At 38.1% G+C, this 16159-nt stretch overlaps 1 protein-coding gene across 1 annotated transcript; it reads left to right on the forward strand.

Annotated features, from left to right (window-relative positions):
* The first annotated feature begins 1059 nt into the window (after nt 1-1059).
* On the forward strand, nt 1060-13456 carry LOC5510880 (selection and upkeep of intraepithelial T-cells protein 5). The gene is made up of 6 exons (XM_048721067.1): nt 1060-4164; nt 5734-5949; nt 6691-6774; nt 8665-8820; nt 10471-10536; nt 13289-13456. Exons 1-6 carry the CDS (start codon nt 1060-1062, stop codon nt 13454-13456), a joined length of 3795 nt encoding a protein of 1264 aa, XP_048577024.1.
* Nucleotides 13457-16159: the final 2703 nt, after the last annotated feature.

A 16159-nucleotide genomic window follows, 5' to 3' on the forward strand; every position in this document is an offset into this window, starting at 1 on the left:
AATTATTATTACATGCAAAACCTTTTTCAATCAAATAAGAGATAAAGACAAAAAATACCCGGTTATGTATGTATAATTCAAAATTTCTAGTTATTTGCCAGCTGTGCATGTCAAGTTTTAAAATCACCCCAATCACCCCGCCATTTTATGCTCCTGTTCAATGGCAAGACACACAAAGCATCCATTCCCATTGGCTAATGGTCCAGTAATTTTAAGCTGAAAATGAGCTCAACCTGCAACAAATTCCAACAGAAAAAAAACTCAATGGTTTCAAATGAAAGAATCTGTTCTTCATAACATATCCAAAATTGACAAAAACCACTCCACGGAGAAGGTCAAAAATTATATTTTAAAATTCATTATTTTTGGCCAACATGGAAACAAGGCTCCATAAGTAATATTGAAGATGCTGCCCATAATAAACTTAATACCTTAACTTAAGGTTACGGGGTTCCTTGGAGTGAAAATTCTATCGAAAAAAATATTTTTGCATCTTAAAATTAACTACAACAATACCTTTATTATAACAAAATAAAATCTTTGGATTTTTATTATCTTCTCGATATAATAAGTAAAAACGAATTTTGCTTAAAGACTTTAAGAGAAGATTGCACTAATTATTTAAGAAGAGCGGAAATTGATTTTTCAAATTTGATTTTTTTTTTTCTTTACTATTTTACTCGATTGTAGACCTTGGTCCACTGATTCCATCGATGTGTGTTTTAGTTCCATCGCCTAGCTGCATATATTAGCCACCGCTACACCGTCTAAGTCTGAAGTTATGCAGTGGTAATGTATGCAGCTAAGCACTTCAGTGGTTTTTACTCATGTTGCATGCAGGCTTGTCGCGTAGTCACAATGCCGGTTGATGACAACCTTTTGTCAAACGACTGTATGCTAAACAGCTACACAGCTGCATGTGTCAAGAACTTTTTGGATGCGCTCGAGGTATGGTGCCTTTCGGCAAACAGTAATGTCATCGGTCTCAACATCCAGCCTTTTGCAAACTTGCTCTAGCAAGGAGAGGTGTAGCTTCCCAAGACAGCTGTTACTGTAGAGATGGCACAAGTCGATGGAGTTAAACAAGATTGGGTGCTGCAGCTGACAACTGTTACTGTGGAGATGGCACAAGTCGATGGAGTTGAACAAGATTGGGTGCTGCAGCTGACAACTGTTACTGTGGAGATGGCACAAGTCGATGGAGTTGAACAAGATTGGGTGCTGCAGCTGACAACTGTTACTGTGGAGATGGCACAAGTCGATGGAGTTGAACAAGATTGGGTGCTGCAGCTGACAACTGTTACTGTAGAGATGGCACAAGTCGATGGAGTTGAACAAGATTGGGTGCTGCAGCTGACAACTGTTACTGTGGAGATGGCACAAGTCGATGGAGTTGAACAAGATTGGGTGCTGCAGCTGACAACTGTTACTGTGGAGATGGCACAAGTCGATGGAGTTGAACAAGATTGGGTGCTGCAGCTGACAACTGTTACTGTGGAGATGGCACAAGTCGATGGAGTTGAACAAGATGGGGTGCTGCAGCTGACAACTGTTACTGTAGAGATGGCACAAGTCGATGGAGTTGAACAAGATTGGGTGCTGCAGCTGACAACTGTTACTGTGGAGATGGCACAAGTCGATGGAGTTGAACAAGATTGGGTGCTGCAGCTGACAACTGTTACTGTGGAGATGGCACAAGTCGATGGAGTTGAACAAGATTGGGTGCTGCAGCTGACAACTGTTACTGTGGAGATGGCACAAGTCGATGGAGTTGAACAAGATTGGGTGCTGCAGCTGACAACTGTTACTGTGGAGATGGCACAAGTCGATGGAGTTGAACAAGATTGGGTGCTGCAGCTGACAACTGTTACTGTGGAGATGGCACAAGTCGATGGAGTTGAACAAGATTGGGTGCTGCAGCTGACAACTGTTACTGTGGAGATGGCACAAGTCGATGGAGTTAAACAAGATTGGGTGCTGCAGCTGACAACTGTTACTGTGGAGATGGCACAAGTCGATGGAGTTGAACAAGATTGGGTGCTGCAGCTGACAACTGTTACTGTGGAGATGGCACAAGTCGATGGAGTTGAACAAGATTGGGTGCTGCAGCTGACAACTGTTACTGTAGAGATGGCACAAGTCGATGGAGTTAAACAAGATTGGGTGCTGCAGCTGACAACTGTTACTGTGGAGATGGCACAAGTCGATGGAGTTGAACAAGATTGGGTGCTGCAGCTGACAACTGTTACTGTGGAGATGGCACAAGTCGATGGAGTTGAACAAGATTGGGTGCTGCAGCTGACAACTGTTACTGTAGAGATGGCACAAGTCGATGGAGTTAAACAAGATTGGGTGCTGCAGCTGACAACTGTTACTGTGGAGATGGCACAAGTCGATGGAGTTGAACAAGATTGGGTGCTGCAGCTGACAACTGTTACTGTGGAGATGGCACAAGTCGATGGAGTTGAACAAGATTGGGTGCTGCAGCTGACAACTGTTACTGTGGAGATGGCACAAGTCGATGGAGTTGAACAAGATTGGGTGCTGCAGCTGACAACTGTTACTGTGGAGATGGCACAAGTCGATGGAGTTGAACAAGATTGGGTGCTGCAGCTGACAACTGTTACTGTAGAGATGGCACAAGTCGATGGAGTTGAACAAGATTGGGTGCTGCAGCTGACAACTGTTACTGTGGAGATGGCACAAGTCGATGGAGTTGAACAAGATTGGGTGCTGCAGCTGACAACTGTTACTGTGGAGATGGCACAAGTCGATGGAGTTGAACAAGATTGGGTGCTGCAGCTGACAACTGTTACTGTGGAGATGGCACAAGTCGATGGAGTTGAACAAGATGGGGTGCTGCAGCTGACAACTGTTACTGTAGAGATGGCACAAGTCGATGGAGTTGAACAAGATTGGGTGCTGCAGCTGACAACTGTTACTGTGGAGATGGCACAAGTCGATGGAGTTGAACAAGATTGGGTGCTGCAGCTGACAACTGTTACTGTGGAGATGGCACAAGTCGATGGAGTTGAACAAGATTGGGTGCTGCAGCTGACAACTGTTACTGTGGAGATGGCACAAGTCGATGGAGTTGAACAAGATTGGGTGCTGCAGCTGACAACTGTTACTGTGGAGATGGCACAAGTCGATGGAGTTGAACAAGATTGGGTGCTGCAGCTGACAACTGTTACTGTGGAGATGGCACAAGTCGATGGAGTTGAACAAGATTGGGTGCTGCAGCTGACAACTGTTACTGTGGAGATGGCACAAGTCGATGGAGTTAAACAAGATTGGGTGCTGCAGCTGACAACTGTTACTGTGGAGATGGCACAAGTCGATGGAGTTGAACAAGATTGGGTGCTGCAGCTGACAACTGTTACTGTGGAGATGGCACAAGTCGATGGAGTTGAACAAGATTGGGTGCTGCAGCTGACAACTGTTACTGTAGAGATGGCACAAGTCGATGGAGTTAAACAAGATTGGGTGCTGCAGCTGACAACTGTTACTGTGGAGATGGCACAAGTCGATGGAGTTGAACAAGATTGGGTGCTGCAGCTGACAACTGTTACTGTGGAGATGGCACAAGTCGATGGAGTTGAACAAGATTGGGTGCTGCAGCTGGCAACTGTTACTGTGGAGATGGCACAAGTCGATGGAGTTGAACAAGATTGGGTGCTGCAGATGGCAACTGTTACTGTAGAGATGGCACAAGTCGATGGAGTTGAACAAGATTGGGTGCTGCAGCTGACAACTGTTACTGTGGAGATGGCACAAGTCGATGGAGTTAAACAAGATTGGGTGCTGCAGCTGACAACTGTTACTGTAGAGATGGCACAAGTCGATGGAGTTGAACAAGATTGGGTGCTGCAGCTGGCAACTGTTACTGTGGAGATGGCACAAGTCGATGGAGTTAAACAAGATTGGGTGCTGCAGCTGGCAACTGTTACTGTGGAGATGGCACAAGTCGATGGAGTTGAACAAGATTGGGTGCTGCAGCTGACAACTGTTACTGTGGAGATGGCACAAGTCGATGGAGTTGAACAAGATGGGGTGCTGCAGCTGACAACTGTTACTGTGGAGATGGCACAAGTCGATGGAGTTGAACAAGATTGGGTGCTGCAGCTGACAACTGTTACTGTGGAGATGGCACAAGTCGATGGAGTTAAAGACGAAAATTTGGCAGAGTCGATTTCCAGTTTTTGGAGTATTGTATTCATTGTTCTGGTACGAGATCGCGACAGTTTGGGCTTTTTGATTCTATATATATATATATATATATATATATATATATATATATATATATATATATATATAACATATCAGACTTCATTTTGTAGATTGTTATTTTGGAGTCTCCTTACGAAAAAACCCGCTGTATTTTAAATGATAAACAATAACAAAGGTTTGGTTGATCGACATTCTTTAATTTGCATACTTGGTACACACTGGCTCACATTTTCAGATTAGCTTTGCAACACGCTTATTGCATGTTTATGCACATCTTGCTATTCATTTTACTGAAAAAAATTCCATGATTTGCCCATTATGCATGTATATGCATGATGTATCAATGACAATGTTTGTAAATGCATGATGTATCCATGGCCATGTTTGTAAATGCATGATGTATCCATGACCATGTTTGCAAATGGATGATGTATCAATGACCATGTTTGTAAATGGATGAAGTATCAATTAGCATGCATGTAAAAGCATGATGTATCAATAAGCATGCATGTAAATCCATGATGTATCAATAAGCATGCATGTAAATGCATGATGTATCAATAAGCATGTATGGAAATGCATGTAAAAGCATGTATAATAAGCATATGTATTTAAATGCATGATGTATCAATAAGCATGCATGTGTACTGTAAATGCATGATGTATAAATAAGCATACGTTTGAAAATGCATAATGTATCAATAAGCATGTTTGTCATTTTTCAATACAACATGATTTGAATGTCCAGGACCTTTTTGTTGACACTGCCCTGTTGTTTTGATGTCATTCTTGAAAAGACCATAATATTTGCCTTTCGAACACTAAACGAAAACAAAATTTGAATAAAAAGCTTCGAAAGGTTCCCTTCAAATAAAGGGTCTCTACCATCTCTATGCTTGTGGTATTATCAGAACCATGCAGAGTACATGGTTCCATCTGAGTGGGGCGATTGTTCTCAGTGTGATTGGGGCGATATTACCCCGGTGCGATTGTTCCTGATACTATATTGTATAGCTAATCATACAGTTCCAAATTATATTTGGTATTTATTTGAGTAAGTTTTTTTTAAAGTATTATAATGAAAAAAACATACGAGTACAAATAAATCCAGAATTTAAGTAATTGTATGATTACTTATTTATAATATACAAAGTCAAGTTTTTGTTTGAAAGACATGGTTAAACAGTGTGTACTCTTGTCTAAACTGGCATGAGTCACCAACAACGTGTGCAACAATTTTAGAAAATTGAAAACTCTCGCATTGAAATCCTAACAGTTTTCATCTAATTTCTCGCTCTTTTTTCTAATGTTGGATATGCTTTTATCAGAAAAGGTTCAGAAAATTGTGTAGAGTATAATGCAGTATCTATAGTGCAAGAGAATACTAATTTCATGGATTTTGACTGGTATCAAAACTTTTTCACTGGTGTTACAAGACAATTGACTGCTCTAAGCCAACTAGAATCAATAAATTTGTATATTATAAGTATAATATTTGTTTAGGATGTAGAGATTCACCACATTTTGATAGAGCTAATCTTTCCTTGTCACTCTGCCATCCTCAATCTTAAGGCTCTTATTATATCCAATCTCATTTCTTTATTCCTTGATCTAGTGATGTTACAACCATTTGAATATGACCCCAAGGAGAAGGCTAAACACAAGTTCATGGTGCAGACAATGTTTGCTCCAGACAACATCACTGACCAGGAAAATTTGGTAAGTTTTGTAAAGTTGGATCAACCTTCACTTGTACCTTAGTACAAGCATGCAAATGCCCATTTAAGGTTGTTGCCCTCTAATCAGGAGGTATTTTTATTTTACTAAAATCTTATGGGTCTTGTAGAACTACCCAGAGGCCAACAAAATCATGTGAAACAAAATGGGGTCACCGTGCATTTAAATGAAAAATGCATCATCGATGTTGCTAAAAATTGCTGTGTCAGCAAAATCTAAAATAAAATATTTTCACTTAAAAATTTCATTGTTGTCAGATTTTTACTTAAAAACATTCCAGGTGTGATAATCTTGTCATCTAATCAAAAAATAAAGAATTCCCATAAAACAAATGTATTTATTTTAATATTTTATAGCTTAGTACAATATTCAACACAAATTGAAGATGCTTTAAAAAAAATAAATGAGTGACAAAGTATTCTACAGTAGTCCCCATGTACCAGCAAGAAACCCCTGGCATACTTTAATTAAAAGACTTGTGAATTTATTATGATCCTGCTGACGTGTTCGGGAACCATTCCCCTGAAGGGGAGGCGTGCCAATACACTTTCTATTAATTGAAGCACTTTGAATTAAGAAAAGGAAACACTTTGTAGCAAAATTGTCACACTTTGTTGGGTATCACTACTGAAAGTGTAATGGTACATTAAGTTTGTACTTCTTATTTGAATAATGCTGTGATTAAACACCTTGAGGACTGTTTCGTTTTTCTGTTTCACCTAGTGGAGAGAAGCTGATGCTAACACTTTAATGGATTCCAAACTCAAGTGTGTGTTTGAGCTGCCAGCAGATAATGCCCCTGGAACAGTAAGTCCACATTGCTATAGGCACCATATAGTATCATTACTTCTTTTTTAGCAGGTTATCAATATTTAGTTTATTTCTAAAACACTGGAAACTTATTTTTAAATGCCTACATGTATACAGTCAGCTTGCTTGTAAGCAAACAACTGTAGAATTAAAAAGTTTTGGTATATGATTGCTTTTGGTAGCAGGTTACATTTATAGCGGCTGAGCGGTGCCCCCATAACTAAGAAAGAGTGGTATACAAGAAAAATATGGTAACAAATATTGGTAACCCATGGACTCGAGTTTTCACGGTGTAATGTCTGTACATCCATTCCCAAAAAGGTGTCAAGGGGGATGCAACAATATGGCCATGTGTTGTGTGACATCATCAATCATGACATCATCAATAACATCACTTAAAGCAAAAAAACTTATTAAAAGCTAAAGCATTTATATCTGTTGAAAGAAACATTGTTTCGCAACCAAACTTGGCAGGTGTCATGTTTGTGTTCAGGGGGGTGCAAAAATATGGGCATGTGATTTGTGACGTCATTGATGATGTCACTATATTGGTGCACCCCCCTTGGCACATACATGACACCTACCAAGTTTGGTTGTTATACAATAGTTTTGCTTTTAATGACGTTATCAATGGCATCACAAATCATGTGACAATATTTTGCATCCCTCCTGACACAAATATGACACCTGCCAAGTTTGGTGAAACAATATTTCTTTCAAGAGATATGAGTGTTTTTGCTTTTAATCTTTAAAAGACGTCATCAATGACGTCACACAACACATGATCATATTGTTGCATCCCCCTTGACATTTTAATGACACTTACCAAGTTTGGTTGCCATACAATGTTTCCTTCGTGAAATATAAATATTTTTTATTTTGATGACGTCAGCATATTGTTGCTTCTAGTGACACATCGATGACATCACAAATCATGTGGCCATAGTTTTGCACATTTTGACATAATCAATTACGTCACTTAAAGCCAAAATATGCTGACGTCAACAAAAGGGGAAAATATATCTTTCATGAAAAAAAAAACATCATAGGACAACCAAACTTGGTAGTTGTCATGTATTGTAGTGGGTGCAATGAGATGAGCACGTGGCATCTACCCTGACTCCAAAACATTGTCTGTCAACAAAACTTGTTATGTGTTTAACAAGCTGGTGGTGTGATCTATAAAGTCATTGACATCTTCAAAAACAGAAAAATTTTAATCTTTTTTAAAATTATTAAGCGAAAATAAGCAAAGATTTGGTCGTTTGGAGCTCTGCTTTTAGGCAATGCCTAAATCTATTTATAAGGCTAGTAAGATTGTTAGTATCATTGTTAATTTCTAGAGCTTTTTGTAAATAGTTCAATAGGGTGGAAGTATAGTTCTGGTATCAGATATTACAGAGAGGGAATCACAAGTATGGACAGTTCACCACTACAAGTTTTTTATAAGAACGAGAGCAAGGCAGAGGGAAGAAAACGATTGAATTGAAACAGCGGCACGCTAGAATGTTATCATGGTAAAGCTTGTAATCCAGCCAAACTATTTGCACTTTTGTTTCTGTCTGATTCTAAAGTATAGTTAAAGTCATTGTTTTTGTCTGATTCTAAAGTATAGTTAAAGCCATTTCAAAAATTTAGAAATTAAATGCCAAACTTTTTATTTATAATCATTTAAATTGTCCATACTTTTGGTCCTTGTGCTTCTTGGGGTTAAAACTAAGCAAAAGACACACTGGAAATACCCTATGAAAATTGTAGTACACAAGAGTTTTAAGTTATTTGATGAACTTTGATTGAGATTTTTTTAATCAGTTGGATTTGCTTTTATTGTTTTATGCACTGTATGTCGTGTAGTAAGGCTTACAATAAACTATGTTGTGCCACCAGGAAAGTATTGTGGTCCCTAGTAGTGAGTCACCCGGCGTGAAGGCCAGCCCTGGCCAGTTAGATACCCCAGTGACGGAGACAAGCCAGCCACTCCCAACAATGCAGTCCAGGTCCAGCTCGCAGCCAGAGGAAGGAGAGACACCAAAAGCTGCACCGGTATGTCATGCATCTTGTGCCTAGGCAACTTCCACTTTATTGTCATCCTCAAAACAGCATACTGTAATGCCAAAATTCAGGATTGGCAGAGATAATTTCTAGTCCTTTTTTTGTTATTACAGTACCTCAACCTGTTACCTTTTTCAAAACAAACAATACATTGTAGTTTATAATTCTCATCCACTTAATGCTTTATCATGCTTGCACTCAATTAAGTATGATAATTGATAATATATAGCTTAAACAACAGATCAGCATAGTGTTATTAACAGTTGCTTGGCCAATCATGTTTAGCCCCGCTTGTAATTTTACCACATTTATCTTGCAATGCCAAAACACGCCCAATATGAATATGTTTAAGGGCCTATGGTTCTATCTTTTGAGTCCGTTGCTAGGGAAATTTGTTTGTTTTATAAAAGCTTCTGTTTTATGTCAAATCTCTTGGAACTTTCAACATAAGTGTTTTAGACATAAATGACACAAGTGATGACGTCATCTGACCCCTCCCATGGTCACGTGACCTAGAACATAAAAGCGTGTCGGAGAAGCTACTGTTCAAATCTACTATAATTTTTTTTTTGCAGAAATATTTTAACATCACTATTTTCTAAAACTTCACGCATCGGATTTGCGAAATACCGCGAGAAATGGCGAATATTTATGTTCTTCGAAAACCACATATTAGGTAATAACTTTTTCATTTCTTCAAAAATCAAAAATCCCATGCGCTAAGTTGTTGGGAATGGTAATATCAATGGTTTGAGTGAAAAAAAATTCACAATTGTTGTAAAATATTCAAAATTAACGTGTTTTTCTCGCGCGGAAATGGCCGCCATCTTGTTTTTTTTCGCCATCTATTTTTATTCTCGAAAAACATAAAAATTGCATTTTCTTTCAAAATGTCGAAAGTTTATTTTTAACGCTTGGAAAAAAAGAACAAAGAAAATTAGAACTGGAGTTTCGAAGAAAATAAAAATTAAAAAAGGACTCGACCGGGGATTGAACCCGGAGCGCTTGCTTACGAGTCAAAGGTGCTAACCACTGGGCTGCGGCGATTTTGGTCTATTTAACCGAATGTAGCGCTTTTCCATTTCATAGCAACGGAGTTTCGTAGCAACGATATAGTACCATAGCCCTTAATAACTGATACAGATTTATCGATCATGAAATATGGTTATTAAATATAGTGTCGTAATACTATTGTAGTCCATGTAAGCCCCTGGGAACTTTTTTTAATTTTATATGGCATCCCCATGTGATAATTTGAAGTGTGCACTTATTTAAAAATTCTGTCCTAAAAAATAACTGCCATGAGTTTTACAGCTTAAATACTCAGATCAGTGTGAGACTCATAATCTTGCTTTTGTCAGGCTTCATTCTTCAGAAAAAGGGTACTTATTTGGAAGGGATGTCATCTTGATATTTTGCGTCATATATGGGGTGGGGGCGGGAGGGGGGAGCTAAAATACAGGGTTGGTTGAAGGATGTTAACTGTTGTAAATATATGGTAGACGTTTGTGCTCTTGTCATTGTACTGTACATTTCCCAGTGATACTTCGTAATAAGGTAGAAAGAGTACCCACTCCCTTCTCAGTAAAACATGCATTCCCTTTCCTATACTATCTAACACTATACTTTTTTCCCTTTCAGGTGTCTGAGGATAGAAATAGTGCAGCTGAGTTACTAAAACTGAAGGAACAGAATGCCAGATTACAGGTAAGAGCCCAAATCTCTTGCAGAGTTTGTGTAGGTGGTAAGACTGTTAGCATACAAGAGTTTTGTCTGGGGATAATCATAGAACAAGTAAAGAGTGGTGTCTGGTGATAATCATTGAACAAGTAAAAAGTGGTGTCTGGTGATAATCATTGAACAAGTAAAAAGTGGTGTCTGGGGATAATCATCGAACAAGTGAAGAGTGGTGTCTATGGATAATCATAGAAGAAGTAAAAAGTGGTGTCTGGGGATAATCGTAGTACAAGTGAAGAGTGGTGTCTGGGGATAATCGTAGTACAAGTGAAGAGTGGTGTCTGGGGATAATCGTAGTACAAGTGAATTACTTAGGTGTTGAGCATCCCAGATATTCATTTGTGACACTGTTTAACTTTGTTCTCAAATCATACGGATGCAGTGTGTGAGCTCAAATCATATGTACAGAGTGAAGTGTATAAATATATGTCAGTCCTAGAAGAAATATATTAAAGAAGTATGTTAAACAAAATGTTTTCGGTTTACGACTAGTATATGTTCAGTATGATTTCACTGGTTCTGAACTTTATGACCCATAATATTTTTCAAAAAGTATACCTAATTGTTCTCAAATGTGCCATAATTCCTGAATTTTACAAGTACTGTCTATCTGTATACTTGGTTGATGTATTTTTTTACATAGCAATTTCAATATCTGGAAATCAAATTTTTAGATAAGAAAATTTATTTAAAATCACAAGTTGTACTATAAAACAATTATAGATGCCATTTTGTTGTGCATGGAAAGACTCAACGAAAATAAGATTTATTTGTTAATTCTAATTAGTCGGGCTATCTATGGTAGGCCGACCTGAGATTTACCTTTTTTCCGTTTTTTCCTCCGCCACAAAATTGAAAAATTGCGCAACAATATCCTTATATGGCAAAGCCCGAAACCACGTGCGTCATACGCTTCCAACTTTATAGATCCGCCATTATCTATCGAGCTTGTATTTTAGTTTTGGTGTTTTTGTTTTATCGCTACTTTCCAGCTTTCTTGGATGCATCAAATGACTGTGATATATTAGAAAAAGCTGCACAGTTGTCTTTAAATTACAATCATTGAACTAGATCTCGATACGCAAAGTTTGTTTTGTTTGGTAACTATCGCTCTCGCGTTGTACAAGAAGACGTGCTTTTCATTAAAGCAGATAATTACATACTAAGAAGACTTGTTCGAAAAAATATCGTGAAAAATTACGTGAAGTCATCTCGAATTCGGTATTACGAAGTCGTGAAGTCATCTCGAATTCGGTATTACGAAGAAATTTTCATTCTCTTCAAATCACGAAGGATTTGTGAGCACGACGTCTGGTCAGCATATTTCAAAGTAAGGTATATCCATATAAACAGAGGCAGAGTAAGAATAATAAAGTAAAATGGAAAAGTCGATGAAGCCCATGTGGGTGTAACTATCAATTCAGCAGCAGCTATATTATTAAAAAATGTCACTCACAGAGAGAATTGTTGCAAGTTCAATCTTTGTAGTAACTATCCTGGCCCTGTTATTGATTCCATTAAAACAACAATTGCGTCATATAGTGAAGGAAATGTAGCATTATTTGGATCAAATGCTAGTCGCCAGTGTGTGGCTATCATAGCTGTCAACTCTCCCGCATTAGGAGGTTGTCTCAAGATTTGGAACCTTTTCTCAAGCTTAATTTTTTTTTAAATATCCATACTTTTACTGTATTCAGCTATCTTGATGCTTCTGATACATTCACTGTATCGAGGCAGCCAGGTTGACAGATATGGGATGTGTCTTTGTGTGCCCTCATATATAAGATCATAATAATCAATTCTACCTCACTTTATTTGGTCAATGCCATGAACTTTGGTAATGAATTGATACCAGTTTATCAGCTTTATCGAGACAATATCATATTTGATGTTGACAGAAGTGCCTGAAATCAATCACAATGTTTGACATCAACTATCAGCTTCAATACAGTCCAAGCTGTACTGGCAGTATACATGGTATGGTGACAGAAGGTTTTGACTGTTCTATGTCTTTTGATAATGTTTTACAAACATTATTAGAGAAAAATACAGGTCTTTCATTTTGACTGCCGGTTCACATACTGAGGCTATTTATTGTACTGCCGATGGAAGATTTAAAACATTTGATTCTCATTCCAGAGATTTGTTGAATATGGCCAGTTCCCTAGGATCTTGTGTATTGTTAGAGATATCAACGTTAAATTATTTTATAAACTATTTCAGAGCTCTATATAATAATTCAAACTACATTTTTAGCTGTAATAGGTGTAATGCAAATTGAAGCATCTGCCAATACTAATTATATTAACCAATCAATGCATGGACATGGAGTTTCCAATCATCAATCAAATGATAATAAGGGTTCAAATCTTGAGGTTAGAAAGCTTTTTTTGTATTGTAAGATGCTTCTGTGCTATTTCTTTTTATTCAATTTGCTTTTCTGTTGTTACTGGAATTCACAAACCCTAGATGCATTTGTTTATCATGGAAATTATTTATAAGGTTCTAAACACTCCATCTTTTACAGACTTCACCCCGCTAAACGCCTCCCAAGCGTCTTGTTTTTAATTACACGTCAAGACAGTTGGTGTTAAGAGTAATAAGTCAGACATTAGCTATCTTCACTAGTCTATGTTCGGACAATAGCCCGACTAAAATCTTGCTCGCAAGATCTTGTTAGATAGAAATCAGTATTGATGTTGACTGACACGTTTTCTTTCAGGCAGAGACCGTACGACTGCGAAAGAATTTGACAGTTAAAGAAGCAGAATTAAGGCACAAGCCCAGCCCATCCGAGAGCCAAGCGGATGCCCAGATGCTCCCCCTTCCCCTCCTCTACTTGGTTCTTGCACTTATTATTGGTGTCATTGTTGGAAGGTTCATTATGTAAATCATAAATTCTACTAGGACGTTCATCTCAATACCATATCTCGTCACCAGTGGTCACATGACTCGGTCAATCAATGGACAGTTTTTACATGGAAAGCAACAGAAGGATAACGCATTGAATTCAAACAGAGAATAAATTTAAATTCAGCACATGGACCCGTTAACAGACGCTGGTGTCATGCTCAGAGTATGTGGTTGCTCTGGTTACGGACCACTTAGCCTGCTGTAGTATTTGGTACCGTGTTGATTATCTGTAAGCATTACATTTAAGAGTAAAGGAATGTACATATAACTGACTGTTTGACTTTAGATGATCACGTTAAGCCCCACCTAATAAAGGATAAAATGTTAAATAAATATTTCTAATACGTCGAAATCATTTCACACAGTGGTGTTCCGCGCGCGTTGAGAAAAAAATATTTTTCAATTTCCTTCTTTCTTCGTTTGCTAAACAAACTTATACAGTTATAGTACTATAAAACACTGTGAAAATGTTAGTTCACTTTTCTAAGGTGAACTCCAAGCCCTAAGGAAGGTAAACTTATAAAAGGCAAAAGCATTCAAGAAACCCTGGCATTTGGCACAGAACAACGAATAGGGAGTGTTGTTCTCAACAATACTGAATGGGAAACCAAATAACCATAACTCGACTTAAGAGGGGCTTGTCGAGATAATGGACATGATAAAAAAAAATGTCACGCATGCGCACTAGAGAGAAATTCATTGCGCATGCGTGATATTTTTTTTTTATCCTGTCGAAATAAGGACTCTTGAATCTGGCATGGAGAAGTGTGATTAAGGTAAATACAACTGTTTTTTTTATTGGCAGAATGCTTTCATTCATTCCGTTCGCGGTATAAAGGTCAAAACAATTCATTCAACTGAAATTGCCTGTTCTGTTCCCCGTATTTCCTATTCCGTTTTAGATATAAAATCAGATTTAAACTTGGCACACTAAATAACAGGAATCCTGTATAATGTGAAAATTTAAAAAAAAGATTAAATTATTTGAAAATTTATTTTACGGCAAATGTCCATTCAAACAACGCGCCCGATTGCTAGTGTTATTGATAACAAACTTTTCCCGGTTGAAATCTAATCTTTTCCACATTATAGTTATCAATAGCAGTAATAAAGTTGTTACTATGATATTTGATTCTGCACTTTAGAACACAAGACTAGAAAAGAAAAGGTTTTCTGCTATTTCAGCCTCGGCTAGAAATGGCATATATGTGATCCAATCCACTGGTGTATGTCACAGCACAAGTCTAAAAAGGTCTAGTTATTTTGATTAAAATCTAGGGATGGTTGATTAACCCATTGACTCCTGGCTATTTTTGAGCTGAATTTACAAAAAACAGACTGATAACAGATACCTCCCCCCCTATTCTGAGTTTTATACAGCCCGTCAAAGTCAAACACAGCTGCACCTAGTCAGCGGTATCCAAGCTTTCCAACAGTGCTTTGCGGTCCCCATTTTTAATCCCTCGTCGTTGTGCTGAAGCCAGCACAAGTTGATGGTTGCTTGTATTTTTCATCAAAAATACAGCTATGAGCATATTAGGAGAGTGTCTCCGGACATCATGAAGTCTTTTGGGGCATAATTGTGTGCTTTGCTTATGGATATTTGCAAGCAAAGGTGGATTCCTGATGATTTTTTCTTGTTTTGCTTTGCCTGGATGAGAAAATAATTTTCTAATGAATCACCACAGCTCTCCTAAATGCTGTCTTTTCTGAAACCAAATTGATTCCAAAATTGTTTACACTGCTATTCTGGGTCTGTATGACCTGGAATTGATTTGTTTGGCTTCGGGGTTGAAAGACTTATAAAAAAACATCTGACTTTGGGGAGAGGAGTGTTGACTGGCCCTCCCCTCGTGAATTTTTCCCTGGATCTCCCAGAATGCTTTTCAATCCGTAAAGGCATCTTCATGGTTTTACAAGCCTTCAAGAAGTGAACATTGTGTTTTGAGGCCATGGAAATGAACCTGGAGGATCAGAATAAAGGTATCTATTTGTGTCTTGAGCTGTGTTTGCTGATCTCTCTCCCTTGTGTTGTATTTTGAGCGTTTTATTGAGAGGGGTGATTCTGCTTTTCTTTCCTTGTTCGATTTGAAATTTGTCAAAGAACCTGTGCTATTATTTGGCTTAAGAGTAGTTGCCAACACCTTGGTTGGGTGCATATCTTCAAGACCATTTATCCCTTAGACTGATGCCTGAGTATCTTCATCTTGTTGTGTTTAGTTTGCATTTATGAATTTTTTGGGTTGTGGGTACTTCCCAAAGCCGGTACAGGCCGGTTGAGGGGTCAATGTGTTTACCAACACACCCTAAAAAAATATGCTTGCCTCACTGCCTGAGAACAATGCCTTTTTCGCAAGCTTAGGTGCATACAACAGTGTAAGCAAATTCTGCTTGATAGACAAACAAGCCTCCATTTAGTTATGGCTGATATTCTAACAGATAATTTTTTATGTTAAAACCATTGGGGAAACCAAAGGGAGCCCAAATTCTATAAAGTATTTGCCTTTATAAATTCAAAGCAGCAGTGTCAACCCACTTTTGATATTTGTCCTGTATATTCGCCGTCAAAGTAATCTTATCACAAAATCTTGCCTGAATCTGATGTTTTCTTGGGCATTTTTTTTTATAAAAAAGCTATGCATATCATCCCTATCAATGAGTCCAGTCATGTACAAGTAAA

Source organism: Nematostella vectensis, chromosome 13, assembly GCF_932526225.1.
Source record: "Nematostella vectensis chromosome 13, jaNemVect1.1, whole genome shotgun sequence".
Taxonomy (NCBI): Eukaryota; Metazoa; Cnidaria; class Anthozoa; order Actiniaria; family Edwardsiidae; genus Nematostella; species Nematostella vectensis.

What these genes read in the sequence shown, in the direction of transcription:
- LOC5510880 (XM_048721067.1), top strand. Translation starts at nt 1,060, where the DNA reads ATGGCACAAGTCGATGGAGTTAAACAAGATTGGGTGCTGCAGCTGACA. An exon ending in TCACTGACCAGGAAAATTTG is followed by an intron (nt 5,950 to 6,690) that starts GTAAGTTTTGTA and finishes TGTTTCACCTAG; the next exon opens with TGGAGAGAAGCTGATGCTAA. An exon ending in CAGATAATGCCCCTGGAACA is followed by an intron (nt 6,775 to 8,664) that starts GTAAGTCCACAT and finishes TTGTGCCACCAG; the next exon opens with GAAAGTATTGTGGTCCCTAG.